This window comes from Thamnophis sirtalis, unplaced genomic scaffold, assembly GCF_051295495.1.
Source record: "Thamnophis sirtalis isolate CommonGarterSnake01/CBP01778 unplaced genomic scaffold, rThaSir2_p1.2 scaffold_3, whole genome shotgun sequence".
NCBI lineage: Eukaryota > Metazoa > Chordata > Lepidosauria > Squamata > Natricidae > Thamnophis > Thamnophis sirtalis.
In genome coordinates this window covers 140,661,069-140,676,060 of record NW_028261383.1, presented here as the reverse complement: position 1 = coordinate 140,676,060, position 14,992 = coordinate 140,661,069, and the positions used below count along the sequence as shown (strand labels likewise).

General features: G+C 37.6%; 1 protein-coding gene across 5 annotated transcripts in view; it reads left to right on the top strand.

Annotated features, from left to right (window-relative positions):
• The window catches only part of HELZ (helicase with zinc finger), a 150,435-nt gene that overhangs the window by 39,819 nt on the left and 95,624 nt on the right, over positions 1 to 14,992 (top strand). For 3 of the 5 annotated variants that reach the window (XM_087710231.1, XM_087710227.1, XM_087710228.1), the window contains exons 3-6: positions 2,418 to 2,542; positions 6,813 to 6,872; positions 7,570 to 7,621; positions 8,817 to 8,892. In XM_087710231.1, coding sequence (XP_087566357.1) covers positions 2,528 to 2,542; positions 6,813 to 6,872; positions 7,570 to 7,621; positions 8,817 to 8,892 — 203 coding nt within the window. In that variant the 5' untranslated portion in view covers positions 2,418 to 2,527. The remainder of the gene's footprint in view (positions 1 to 2,417; positions 2,543 to 6,812; positions 6,873 to 7,569; positions 7,622 to 8,816; positions 8,893 to 14,992) is intronic. The other 2 variants (XM_087710229.1, XM_087710230.1) reach the window with 1 other exon arrangement.

The following is a 14,992-nucleotide window of genomic DNA, read 5'->3' as shown; positions in this document are numbered from 1 at the left end:
AGCTACAGGCTTAATCGACATCAGAGAGGCAACATCAACGTGGCAGCGTTAGTGGCGTGTAAGCATGGCCCAGCAGGCATGATGATGGACAGGTTCCCCCTGGATGGCAGCCTGAGGGCTGACATACGAATGCACTTTGTCTAAACTGTATAATTTTTTTCTAAACTAAAGCAATGCAATATTTCTGAATTTTTCTGGAAATAAGTATTGGGAAAGGTCAGATTGAATGACAGATGACCAAATTAGCTGTTTTTGAGAAGAATGTTGATGGATTATGGAAGGAAGTCTGTGGAGCCATTGGAGGCACAAGGCTCAGGAGAGAACCAGGCCATGGTTTTAGCTTAGATGTTTGTAGGCAGAAGAAGGAGTGCATATACAGGTGATTTATGACCGCAATTGAGTCCAAATCTTCCATTCCTAAGCAAGATAGTTGAGTGAGTTTTGTCCCATTTTACGATCTTTCTAGCCATAGTTGTAAAGTGAATCACTGTAGTTGTAAATTAATAACAAGGTTGTTAAGTGAATCTGGCTTCCCCATTGTCTTTGTTTGTCAAAAAGTCACAAAAAATCATTACATGACCCTGGGACACAGCAGTGATCATAAATACATGCCAGTTGCCAAACATCTGAATTTTGATCATGGGGATGTTGCAATGATTGTGTTAAAAATGGTCATAAGTCACTTTTTCAGTGCCATTGTATCTTTGAACAGTCACTAAACAAATGATTGTAAGTTGAGGACTACCTGTACACATCTGTGGTTAATACATGCATTTCAGCACATTCTTTACATTCATTTAAAGGTTATTAACATTAATTATCTCTGTCTTATGCCAATACATGTAAAAGTGCCTCAATTAGACTAGGAAAAAAATCTATTAGATTCAGTACAAGTTCCCTCTCCAAATCTTAATTGTAGTAGGAAAAAGAGTGCTAAGCCAGTCCTCTTCAAAGGCGACTCTGATATTCCCCTTCCAGCTTCAGATTTTCAAAGTCTTTATTCTCATAAATGAACACTAGCAGTCAAGTCTGTGCATGTAGAGGCCACAGGCCATATTAAGTGCTGCCTTGAATTTAAGCGCTCATATTTGTGGATATCACTTGTTCTAAAATGTATTTTGATGTAAGAGTATTCTCATTCTAAATTGGTTATCTTCTTTAATTTGAATGAATAATGGATAGTGAATTACATGAATACAGTCAAAGTGTCATGGCCTCAAAAGGCCACCCAATTAATATAATCCAGGATCCATATTTCCAAACATTGTAAACATTGGGCTTTCATGTTTAGTAACTCTTTATACATATCATTAGCTTAGCTATGAAAAAGTGTGCGTGAATATTTGGATCATTTCTTATTTTTCCAAAATGTATCACTGGGAACAGCTCAGTAGTCTCCATGCATTCAGTGGTCAATAGTGGCCTCAGATGCACCATAGCATTTGTGGCCGCCTAGATACTTATTTGGAGATAAGTAAATTCATAAGACTCGGGTGAAGTCAACTGCCCCATATATTCTCCAAATATAAAGAGAGCTGCCCATCAGGAAAATTAAATTTTAAATTATTAAAAGTGCTATAGTTCACTTCATATTGTGACTTCTGTTGGCTGTTGTGGCAGAGGAGAGTGTCTATATAGTACAGCAAATAATATGGTCTACTATATCATGTATTCTATAATAGCTTTGTTTCCTATGCCATCTGTCTGGTAAATTCGCAAGACTCGTTTTTCTTGCCATGTACATGTATACATCCAGACTAGACTATGTTGTTTTTCTGTCTCATATATGTAGATATATGCATAATTATGTATGTATGTATGTACGTACGTACATACGTACGTACCATATTTTTCGGAGTATAAGACGCACCTTTTCCCCTAAAAAAAGGCTTCCAGAGTGCTGCTGGGGGCTGGGGGGAGGCAAAAATGAGCGAAAAACAGGCTGTTTTTTTGCTTGTCCCCCCCCACACGCAGTCCCCAGGAGCACTCTATAAGCCTCCTAAAGACTATGCATACCCTTTTTTGACAAAAAATGGGCCTATTTTTGTGAAAAATGGGAAATTTTTGCTCATTTTTGGAGGGGGGGCAGCCCCCATGAGCACTCTACAAGCCTCCTAAAGGCTATGTATCCCCATTTTTTGGACAAAAAAAATGCGAAAAACAGTTTTTAGGAGGTCTGCAGAGTGCAAAAACTTTTTTAAAAAATTTGCCTCTTCAAAATCTTGGTGTGTCTTATACTTCAGTGTGTCTTATACTTTGAAAAATATGGTATGTTTATATAGTGTATATTGAAGGTGGTGACCCTTGAGAGCTGTATGTAACGAAATTTCATTTTAATATATGCCTACTTGTGTACATTCAAAGTGACAGTAAAGTTATTCTGAGTCTAAGTGTATGGTATCTGCTTTTGATTGCAGTATTGGGAGAAGGACTGGACAGGGAAGGGGATACTTTCCGTGCAGTGCTTGGCTGCGTGCATCTTAAAGGGAAGCTACAGGCTGTTTCTAACGCTCTTTCTAACTCACTGATGGGTGAATCACTGGTAAGTGGCAATTGGTTCTCATTACAGTTTTCGAAATACTAGACTTTAGAGACATAGCAAGAAGACTTGAGTCAACCTTCTACTGCTTTGTATTAAAATATTAACATTTTTACATCTTTATAGATGAAGAAACAGGAACCCCAGTTTTGTCCATGAGTTTGTGCTAGCAGGCTGGCAGTTGTTTCATGTGATACAGGCATGGACTTTAAATACTCTCAAGTAATTTTCTCCATATGCTAATTAGTAGAACAGAGACATATGCTTTTCCATTTTTATTGCTGTATTTTTGTCTTTTGTGGTGGAAATAGGTTGCAAGATTTTCTTGAGTTTATTTTCAGAAAGAAACAGATGACTGATGACAACTTGCTTTTATTGTGACCTCTATAGTAGGGCAGCCATAATTAGATTGATAAAGCTGACTGATTGCTAGATGCCCGCAAAGACATATAGTGTATGTAGACATTTGCTGCCATCTCGTGGTTGGCCAGAGTTTTGCAACCCAGACAAAGGAGATGTAGGTTTTAATATGATTCATTTATAGCAGGGGTGTCAAAGTGGCAGCCCACAGGCCACATGCATCACACACAGGCCACGCCTACCCCAGCTCCACAAAGACAAAAAATGAGGTGATACGGCATGGGACGTGACCGAGTTTGACACACGTGATTTATAGCATCAATCCCTACCCTAACCACCCTATCCCTACCTACCCTATCCTATAAAAACTTTGGAAGTCTGACTTGCTGCAATTTAATGTGCTACAATTAAACATATTTTCAAAAATACTTTATAACTCCTTGTAGATTTCAGAATCTTCTTATAAAACAAGACCGATCAGTAGTTGAAACCACCACTTTGTTCTGAAGGAGGCCAGCCAAGTAGGGCAATGGTAGGGAATATTTTGGAATTGAGGGAGGCAATGAGAGGTCTGTCAACTCTTTCAGAGTGTAAGCTTTCATTCTTTTGATGTGTATGGTTTATCTGAGTTCTCTTTTTTGGTTTGCTATTGGCTTTTCTCTCCATGTGTGTCTTCGCCTGAAAAACATTAGTTTACTTTGTGTGAAATTGCAAATATGCGCCTCATACATATTCTTGTGTGTAGTTTCTTGGCCACATTCCTTTTAATTTGCATCTCTGAAGGCAAGCAGAAATATACTTTCTCTTCTATAGTGTAGTTAATTTCTCTTAATTTGCTCCAAGTTTCTTTTAATCCATTCTAAAGAGTTCTTCAATCTTCCAAAACAATTTTGTATGTGAAGGAGGTAAAATATCTTAAAATGGAAGAGAAGATATGAGATAACGAGATAAAGTGATGTATTACTTTACTCTCTCTAGATTCTAACTGCAATTCAGGATTAAAATAAAATTGTTTATGCATTTTATCTTATTCAATTGGGCCCATTTATGTAAAAAACTTAAGGAAGTATATCCAAAGGTGATATTAAGTATGTTTGAACTTTTTATATAATCAGAATTTTAAATTTGAACACATTATATTTGTTTGAACATTAGGCTTAACGAAAGAAAACATTTGCTAACAGAAAAAACCATTGTAAAAATGAATTTTAAATAATCAGAATCACATTAATCTTACTATAATTGAACATAGTTGTATAGATTGTATTAATATCAAGAAATAATGCAGAATTGTGCTGCAATTACAAAGGTATTAGCCTGAGAGTGTGTTAAAATGCCAGCTGAATGGTTGTATGTTGGATTGATTGGAAAGTTTATTGCTTGTATTGATCTCACTGTTTTATTTTGTTGTTTTCCATTTAATAAATGGAATAGTACTTGATTCTAGTCACTTTCATAGACAGAAGAAACTTCAATTATTTCTGCAAGAAATGAACTGGGCACTAGCAGACCATATTTGTCACTTATCTGTTTTGTAAAGCATTAGGACTATAAATCATCCAGTCTCCAAATCAAGTCAGTGATTTGATTCAACAAGTTGATTTCATTTTAATTGTTAATTCAGTAAGTAAAATGGATTCGATTTGGAAAAACATGTATATTCAGCAAATGGTGAATCTCCAAGGTGATTTAGACTTATGATTCAGTCATATTACTCTTTAATCAAATCCCCATGCATCTCTATTAATCATGTTACATTGGCTTGGCTGATTAAAATTGAAGGCCAAATTTGCCAAGTGATATTATTAGTATGGCTGGAGATCCATCTAATTTAAGTTGAACTGCTTTCGTTTTTAATAACGGATAATTATAGGTTTCACAGAAGAGCATCATCAGTAAATTTATAATTGTGTGGTTTCTCCCCAAATGTCAATTATTTTCAGGGTTAGATAATGTTGGAAAGTTCATCAAGTGAACTTAACACATAAAGTGATAAAATATAAGACAAACAATGGGGATGTATTGATCTCTTAAAGAAACCCAGAGAATTTCCCTTGCAAATTACTTGTCTTCAGTTGTCTACTTAAAATAATCTATGGGCATTTTCTGGGAACTTACATTAATGTCCTCCTCTTTGGTATTTTTAGAGTGTAAATAAAATATATCCCAGTATCCCAGAGATTTTGTCTCTGAAACTAATAAGACACAAATAAACATATCCTTTAATGCTACAGATTTTTTGCTGATTCTTAGTTAAGGCTTATCCATCCTTTATTAACTAGTTTTCCAGGTGATACAGATGGTTTTCTATGAATTGTTTGGTAAGAACTAGAGAGCAACTCAATTGCAAAATTTTGCCTTTTTTGCATCTAGAACATTGTGTTTTTCAGTGTCTCTCAGAGAAGCAGATTACTAATTATATTACCTGGGATATAGGAACTGATATTTACTAAATTTATTAATGGTGTTTTTGCTGTTTGTAATATAGTTGTGGTTTAAGGCTGTAATAAAATTACTTTGCATTGAATTAGCCATAGATCGTTGATCTTACTTATATCATGAGAGCATGCTTATTCTTGGTTTAATATATATAAATTCACAGACTCCCAATTTGTCAACTTTGTGTGTGTGGTTTTGGCCAGTTTTTGCAACAGATTCAGTAAAATCAGATTATGGGATAGTAATGAATTGATACAGACTATAATAGCAGAATGTCGGAAGCTTAACATTATACAGCATCCCTTGCAGACCCCAGAGGGTTGGGATGGAGCCAGTCTGAGTTGTACCTGTTGCTGAAACTATCTCTGCATAGCTTCTCTAAGGTCTTCTCTATTAGATATTGGAAGCAGATATAGAACAGAAAATGTATTCTTCCCCATATGAGATATCAAACTTTTGCCAGTCCTTATTCCCTAATATTTCTAATATACATCATAAATCAGTTCTCAAGCAATAGATTTTTTCAAAAAGTGGATAGTGGCTCAATTTCAGTTAGTACCATCATGCACGGAATGGGAAATACCTGTTTAATCACCAATTTCTTAATTATGGAATCAAATTTTCTATATGGGGGTAAAACTGCTTTGGAGCAATGCAATGGTTGCTACAGCACGGAGTAGTTTAGGTCAAAAGGGCTACCAGAAGAAGTAACCGTATCTTTACCTGTTTTTTTTTTTTAATAGTACAAAACCAAGGCCAAGACAGATAAATTTAATGCAAGTTTCTGGTTCAAATTTTAGCAAAGGTTCTCTACCTTTACCCAAATTTTATTTGTGGTTCATATTTGTACGTGCGCCACAGTTTTCTTCAGCAGTAAATATTTGGATTGATATTTATTTGTATTAGAAATTGTGAAAAATTGCAGAAGGCTTAACCATAGTGCAAACTGTATACGATGTGGCAAATCACAGTTGGCAGTGATTTGTAAGCCTTTGCTTCCTTCCCAGTGGGCATTGAAGTGAAATCATTGCACAATAAGCAAAAAAGGACTACAGAAAGCAAAGTTAACTTGCATAATTTATCCTTGCAATCTTATCCACTGAGCTGGCCCATGCAGACTTCTGACTTGAAATATTCATGTGTCATAATGTTATTGGTAGTTTTTTAGGTTTGCGACTGCCATTTCATGTTTGAAAGGCGCATTTTATGAAACAAAACGGAGAAGAAGTTTCAGCATAGTAGAAAAACTGCCCTCTTTAATTAAATTGATAGATTATATTTCAAACTGGTCTGTAGTCATTCCAAAGCATTCAGCCAAACAGTGCTGTAGAAAAAACACTAAAAAGTTGTCTGCATCTCCTAAAACTAAACTTCTTACATGTGACCATGAAAAAAAATCTGATAGGAAAAATGTTTCAGTTTTATTTTTGTAATAGATAACAAATAAGCAGAATGTGATTATATTATTTCTTAGCAGAATGGGATGGTAACTAAAGATCTGACGAGGCTGAAAAACCTTCTTGTTCAAACAGAGGTAAGGATATCTCTCTCTTCCTGAAATAAAGGATTTTTTTTAAATATCAGACACAGTTTTTGTTTTCCCAATTTGAAGATGGCTGCCATAATTTAAGAAGTATTTTTAATATCCTCTTTTATCTGTGGTTTTATAGCAGTTATTCATCTACCTTACATTTTATAGCGCAGTTATCTTGAGTAACAATATTGTTGATTTGGGTTTACATTTTAAATGTTACAAAACAAGCCTACATTGTCTCATCTGCCCATTTCTTGTCTACCTTTATAGCTGTCAGGATGTCATGTGATATCTGCAACTAAGAGCTGCTTGTAATGTTTTAATGGAGAATTTAAAGTGTTAGTATTAAGCTGGCATCATAAATATGATACAAACAATGCTTGTTGGAAGTCACCATAGTTGAAATTAAAAGGAGGTTATAAGATAGTGGAGAATAATGCTTGCAATTTCTAAAGGCACATCTCCTACTTATGATTTTCTCTGGAGAATTTTATTCTGATATCTGCCTTCTGTGATTAAATAGGTAATAACTAAGACAATGTCATTATAAAACACGAGGTGAGTTCTTCAGAGTAATCTAGTTTAGTGTTCCTTCGTGGACGTCTAGTACACCATAGAAGTCTGATATTTTACTTATTTTTATACACATGGTAAATAGAAGCATATTTGAAATTGATTTTGATCTTTATGATTGCAGGTAGCAGCTTGTAAAATACCCTCGGTACATCATGTGGAAGAGGTGGAAGAAGGTACACTTCAAAATATTTACTTAATATTGATATTAAGTAAGCCTTGGAATTGCTAATTAGTTGGTAGAAAAAGCATGTTTGTCTTACCATTTTGTATCAGACAAATTTAAAAAAGATTAATCGGGTTAAGTGAGAAATAGTCACAATAGAACATTTTCCTTATTTGTTGGTGTATTTATATTTACAGGTAGTCCTCAACATACAACCATTTATTTAGTGACCTTTCAAAGTTACGACGGCACTGACAAAAGTGACATATGATCGTTTTTCACTCTTAATGACCATTAAAAGATCTCCATGGTCACATGATCAAAGTTTGAAAGCTTGGCAACTGGTTTATATTTATGCTGGAGTCATGTGATCACCCTTTGCAGTCTTCTGATAAACATTCACTGAGGAAGCCAGATTCAATTTACAAACATTTTAATAACTTAACAATTGCCGTGATTCATTTTTCAACCCTGGCAAGAATGGTCATCACATGGGGCAAAACTCATTTAACAACTGTCTCGCTTGCAATAGAAACCTTGGGCTCAATTACGGTCACAAGTCGAGGACTACCCGTATTTAAAACATCATGCTTCTCTTTTTTTCTATAAAATGAGTTCAAATATGTTTATTTAAAAACTAATAAAATGCATAATGTATCAATGTTTAATATATATTCAGAATATATGAAGCAAAACAATTTTCTCCAGTGTAGATAGGAAATAAAAGCAACATAGAAAAATAAATGGTTTTTAATATGGCTCCCAATCCAGAGCAATTAAGTGGTAATCTTTCCTGCTTCTGGAATTGGGTTCTGTATTCTGTAAAATGTGTGGAAATTGTACTCTCTTCTGAAGTGCAACTCACCTTTTGAATATATGCTTCAGGAAATGTAATGGCAATCAAACTAATTTGCCAGGATCTTTTTGGTGTAAGTGATTTCTGATTTATATAAGAAAATGATGGACAAATATTAATTGAAAAGAATAGCTCCTAATTTTGGAAACTCCCTCTGAGTCACTTTCCTTTAGGTAACACTTGGTGGATATTATTTCTAATGAGGATCAATGGTTTCCCTTTGCTTGGAATACAGTGATAAGTTGTCCATAATTAATTATATGGTTTCAATCTGGATATACTATGTACCAGGAATTAAAGAATAGTAGGAACAAAAAAAAATAACTTGCATTTTATCATCATGTGGCAGGATGTCATGATGGCTGGCAATTTCGCCCCCCACCCCGGGGAGTCACAAGTAGTGAAGAATACACATTATGCAAAAGGTAAAATAATGCATGTTTTCAATATTTCTCAGTTTGAAAGCATTAGTTATAGAGAGAGATGAAACTGAAATTGGTAAACAAAATTCTGTTTGATATTTGGGTATTTTTAAAAGAAATCAGATATTATTTAATATTGTATTCATTTTCTCATATGCAGGCATCATCTAGAACAGCTATGGCGAACCTTTTTTGGCTTGCGTGCCATAAGTGGGGGGAGCGCAGGGGGGGTCGTGTGCGGGCGTGCCGCACCCATAATGCAATTTGCAACACCCCCCCCAGTGTGCATGTGTGCACTACAGGCGTGACCCCCCCCATTTTTTGCATGCTTTATTCGCCTCCCCAGGCTCCAGAGGCTTTATAGGAGCCTAGGGAGGGGGAAAACAGCCTCCCCCCCCCCCCCCCGGAAGCCCTCCGGAGGCTTCAGGGACCTTCAGGAGGCTTCCCTGAAGCCTCCGAAGCAGTCAAAATGACCCTCCGAGCAAACCAGAAGTCACTTCCGGTTTGCTCAGAGGGTCGTTTTGAGTGCTCTGAAGGCTTCAGGGACCTTCAGGAGGCTTCCCTGAAGCCTCCAGAGCACTTAAAACGACCCTCCGAGCAAATCGGAAGTCCGTTCCTGAACTTCCGGTTTGCCTGTAGGGCCATTTTTTTGCACTCTGGAGACTTCAGGGAAGCTCATGAAGTCTCTGGGGGTGGCGGTGGCGGGGGAGGCTTTTTTCACCCTCCCCAGGCTCCTATAAAGCCTCTGGAGCCTGGGGAGGGCGAAAAATGGCTTTAAAAAAGGGTGAACTCAGCTGGCCAGCGCATGCATGCACACTGGCCAGCTGACAGGGCAGCGCCTTGCGTGCCCTGAAAAATGGCTCCGCGTGCCACCTGTGGCACGCATGCAATAGGTTCGCCATCCCAGATCTAGAAAGTAAGAAAGGTATTTGTGAATGAATTAAAAAAGAACAAAATCACAGAGGGATATTCTCATTCAAGGATAGGATGTAATTTTGGATGAACTTAATGTATTGTTAATATATCCTAAATCAAAAACAAAATGTCTGATCTGCAGGCAAAGGAACAAAGAGTGATGGATACCACTTATGTCAGTTTCTCAACCTATTTCAAAGCAAATTGGGATTCTTTGTGGAAAAGTGAAGGAGAACTGATCCTTTTGACTGCATCTGTACTGATTTTTTTCTGGATGGTAGTATATTCTCAAAATATTTCCTGGAAAAGGAAGGAAGAAAGAATTTATGATGATTCTTCTCCTTCTGCATCTGAAAAATCTATTTAGCAGAATTTTTGGGAGTAAATGATGGTTATCAAAGTTCTGCCCCAATGCCCAAAGCTGTGCGGATTTGGATGGAGAAGAACGATTTCGGACTCAATTCTAAAAAGATCCTACTGTAGATGTTACTATTTTGGGGCTATTTTGAGTTTTGGTTTCTCCATCTATACATTTGGATAGGGTACCACTTTCCCTTTCAAAGTTCATGTACAATGAAGAAGTTTTCTTGGTCTCACAGCTCCTGCTTGATAAGATGGTGGCAGCTGTGCCAGGAAGTCCTTTGCACAGCTTCACTTCATGTGCCTGTTGTACCTTTTCTTACGTAGAGACCCTTCAGGCAGTCAGGTTTGCCCTAGTCATCTCACAGCTCGATTACTGCTACATATTTTACATGGGGCTGCCCTTGAAGGACGCACAGAACATTGACTGATGCAGAATACAGTGGCACAGACAATGATAGGCATTCTTCAGTATGCCCATACGACAATCCTGTTTTATGAACTGCATTGATTGCCAGTTTGCTTCTGGTGTGATTAAGATATTGGTTATGACTAGAGGTGGGATTCACTTACCTTCCCTACCGGTTCACAAATGTGAGCGCACACTTGCACATGCTTCTCTCGCACGTGCCTCATCTGTGCATGCAAAGTGCTCGCGCATTACCTCAGGGCAGGTAAATAGAGCCTCCCATAGCTGCTGCTACCAGTTCACCCGAACTGGCAAGAACCGGCTGAACACCACCTCTGGTTATGACCTATAAAAGCCTATATAACATAGGGCCTGATTCCTTGATGGTAATACAGAAGAGTGGTCCCAGAAATTGGACAATGCATGTGCACACAACCCCTGTTTTGGTGCTAGCAGGCCTCCCTGAAGCCTCCTGCCCTCATTTTTGGTCCCAGGATGCTTCAGGGAGGCCTACTAGCACCAAAACAGGGGTGGGGTGCACTTCACCCCCCCCTCTGTTTTTAGTCCCAGCAGGCTTCAAGGAGGCCTGCTAGCACCAAAATGGGGTCTGGGCCTCCTGGAACCAAAAACGGGCTGGGGGATGCATGTGACACCCCTCCCCTGCACACGCACACACAACCCCTCACCCCTGCACTTGCGCATGCTTCTCCCAGCAGAGACCCAAAAATCAGCTGGCCGGCAGGAGGCCCGCGCGCATGCACAGTGGAACTGACCTGGGCGACGGCTCGCATGCCCGCAGAGATGGCTCCGCATGCCACCTGTGGCACACGTGCCATAGGTTTGCCATCACAGCTGTATAGCAAGTTGAGAGAATTGGTTTACATCTTAGAAAACCAGATCATGAACTAAAATGACTTCAATGTGGAGCAAAATCCAGTAGGATTATGTGAGGATCCCACAATAGGATAGGAAAATGAAATGTAGTGTATAGGAAGGGGAGGCATGATTTGGCAGCAGAGCACTTGGGAAATATTTAGGTTCTATGAACCATCAGCTGCATAATGGGAGCATAATGTGGGCTACCTTAACAGAAACATTTGAGTTCCAGTAACAGGAGGAAATATTTCTATTTACTCTGCATTGATGGAGGGGGGGAACACTCTACATTAAGTCTTCATTTTAAAAATTCCATGGAAAAAATGGAGCAGGTTCAGAGGAGGCCCACCAACTTGAGAGGTTTGAAAAGCAAGCCCCATAAAGGATGATTGAAAGAGCTGGGCTTATTTTCTTGACAGAAAAGACCGATGGGAATTCTGATGGTCTGTAAATGTATTAAAAACTGTTATGTCCAAGTGGGATGCACCTGACCCCTGTTAAATGTGAGGGCAGGACAATGATCAATAGGTTGATATTTTAAAAAATGCTCTGAAAATTAGGAGGAATTTTTATATAATAAAACTGTGAAGCACTAAAATAGTCTGCCTAGAACAGCGATCATTTCTCATTGAAGATTTTCAAAGACACTAAAAAGCCACGTGGCAAGTTTAGGTTAATAGATTTCTTTATGGAAGAAAGTAGAGTAGATAAATTGTAAGATCCATTTGTACTTTGTACATCTTAAGCATGTGTAAAATCTTCTAGGGTTTAGAACTTCCAAGATGAAATTTTTTTGAATACTCAGTTTCTCTTCTGGCCCATGCCTGTTTTAGAATTCGTCTCTGGAAGTTAGTGACTTGCTAGAATTGCAGGCACCAACCATCCATATATATATATATTTACTTACCATTTTTTATCTTTGAGAGAAAGTTTTAACTAGAGATAGTGGAAGAATTGTTTAATGTTTTTCACTGACCTTGTCTTGGAGTCTCTTCACTATCTTTTGGCATTTTGGCAAATGTTATGACTATGAACCAGCCATTTTCAACAATCAACGTGTAGATACGTTTTAAACTCTTCTTTTGAGACCAATGAGATCTTTGGCTGGTCTCATGACACTGTTTATCACATCAGTTTTCTTTTTTAATGTTAAGGAGCTGCAAAGTCAACTATCTGCTGCTGCCAGAAGGATGAAAGGCAGCAAGGAATTAGTTGAAATAGCTCCCTTTTTGGGTCGTGTGTGTGTTTGTGTGTGTGTGTGTGTGTGTCTTCTCAGTGAAGTTTCTTTTAATCTGTGTTTGAGATAATAAAAGGATTTTCTTTTATCCTCTTAACTAGTAAGCTTAGAGGCATATTGGATGGTGATGGTATTTGGCCCTTCAATTAGCCCCTAGTGGCTTTGTGTGTGGTAATACATGTTTTTTTTAATGCTTGTACCATACTGATTTGGTTTTCCTGCAGATGGTATCTTTCTCCTAGAATAAACTGCAACCATCAAAAAACCCTTTAGTGAAGAAAGTAACTTAGAGGCATGCATGTGTGCAATTATGGACACCATACACCATCTCACTCTGATTGCTACCCTTTGAGGGTTGCTGGATTTCTTTTTAAAGACACTCCTGCACCTTTAATAGCAGCCCAGTATGCAGAAACTAAATAGGGGAATCATTTCCTTCCATGGTAATAAAATGCCAGGATAATCTCTTGCTTAGTGTTTTTATGTCATAGTTTGCATTCCTCAACAAGGAATTTAATGATGGTCCATCCCTCCTCCCCCCTCCTCCATCTCAAAGTGCTCCAGCTAGGCAAATGTGACAGTTTGCCCTTTTCTTGTAATAAGTAATTCTAAAAGGTTTGGTTGTAACCTCATAAAGTTGTTAATGAAATGCTAAATACTGCTACCTGGTGTTAATTAAAGTATAACAATTGCTTCCCCATTTTTATATTCATAAGCTAATGTTTAAACTTGCTTCCAGTTTACTGATTATTTTTGTCTTATAATTTGAGAGTTCTCAACTGTAATATCCACAATTATCCACCCATCTCGATGAAGTATGTGCACAGTGTATATATTCATTTAACCACATATATTCATTTGCAGTATAACACAATCTGAATTCTTACCTGTATTTGCTTTGTTTGTAAGATCAATAGACTTTGTAGTGTCTGTTTCATTTGTAACTATCGAATTGATAAACCTGTTTGATAGATGATAGATTTGCATAAGTATCCTGAAGTTTTAAAATGTTATTGTGGCTTGAGTTTAGAAGTCTGTATGAAGATGTTTTATGATGATGCTTTTAGAGAAATTTTCCCCGCCCCCCATTCAGATGGTTTATTTAAGTTGACTTGAAAGCAATGCATATTTGAGCTTTTTAAAATGTAAATTAAAAATGTTATTTAGTCATCTTAAAAAAATCTGCATTTTCTCATTATTAACAATTTCAGCTTGCCTTTCCAGACTACCTAATTATATCCTTTAGAATTATACTTAAAACATATACCGGTAAATACACAGACAAAAAGTACAGCAATATTCTTATTAATAAATTATCCAAATTAAGTGAATAACTTTTACTCGGTGACAGGTGTATTATAACTCCCATATAAAGCATAAAGAAATGGCAATATAGCAGTGCCTGAAAACCTAGCAATTAACTCCTGGGGTCTTAGAATCACAGGGTTGGAAAGGACAAAGACCCCAACTCCTGTTCAGTGCAGGAATCCCAAGAACAGATGGACAGATGCCTGTGTAGGAGTGCATGTGCATGCCTTGGTGATTGGTTCCACTGCTGAACCGCTCTTCTTGCTGTGTGTGCCAAAACAAAACATATTGCAGACTGTAAATAGTTTATAAATTACACTTCCAGGTGGTAAGCTTTTATGAAGCACTTCCTATACTGGCAACAGACTTGGTGGGAAAATTAGTTTAATTACACAAATAAATCCAAATATAGCTTTGGATGCATAAAGTGGTGGTGGTGGGGGGGAAATGCAGCCATTTGAATTATTTACTGACTGTGCCAATATGAATCTGAAATAAGCAGAAAAGGCCACAAGGTGTCACTAAGAATCTAGAAAACTGGGAAGATCATATACTGATTTCTTTCTCTGTCTTCCTCCCTCTCTCCCTCCCCTCCCCCCCACCATATCCATTTGAAAAACACTCCCCTTGTAGTAGCCCTGTGAGTTTAGGATGTATACTTAAGATATGAAATTGTGCTTTTGGACAATTCTATATATTTTATGATTAGGATAAAAGGAACACACTTATTTCCTGAATAAACTAACATTTGAGGGTAGGGAGGTTCGTTCTCCGAGCTTGTGGGTTGGTTTCCGAATGTTTCGTTACCAGGCTAGGTAAGATCTTCAGTGGAGTTAGGGGATATTTGCCACCATTGCAAACTAACATTTGTCAGTTTAGGCCTTTCCTTAAATATTCTGGGATAAATTATACTGTAGCCAGGCTCTAAATATTTAGTTTGACCGGCATATTCAGATTATTTCTGCCAACCTCTTACCTTGCAACAGCTTTGCAACAGG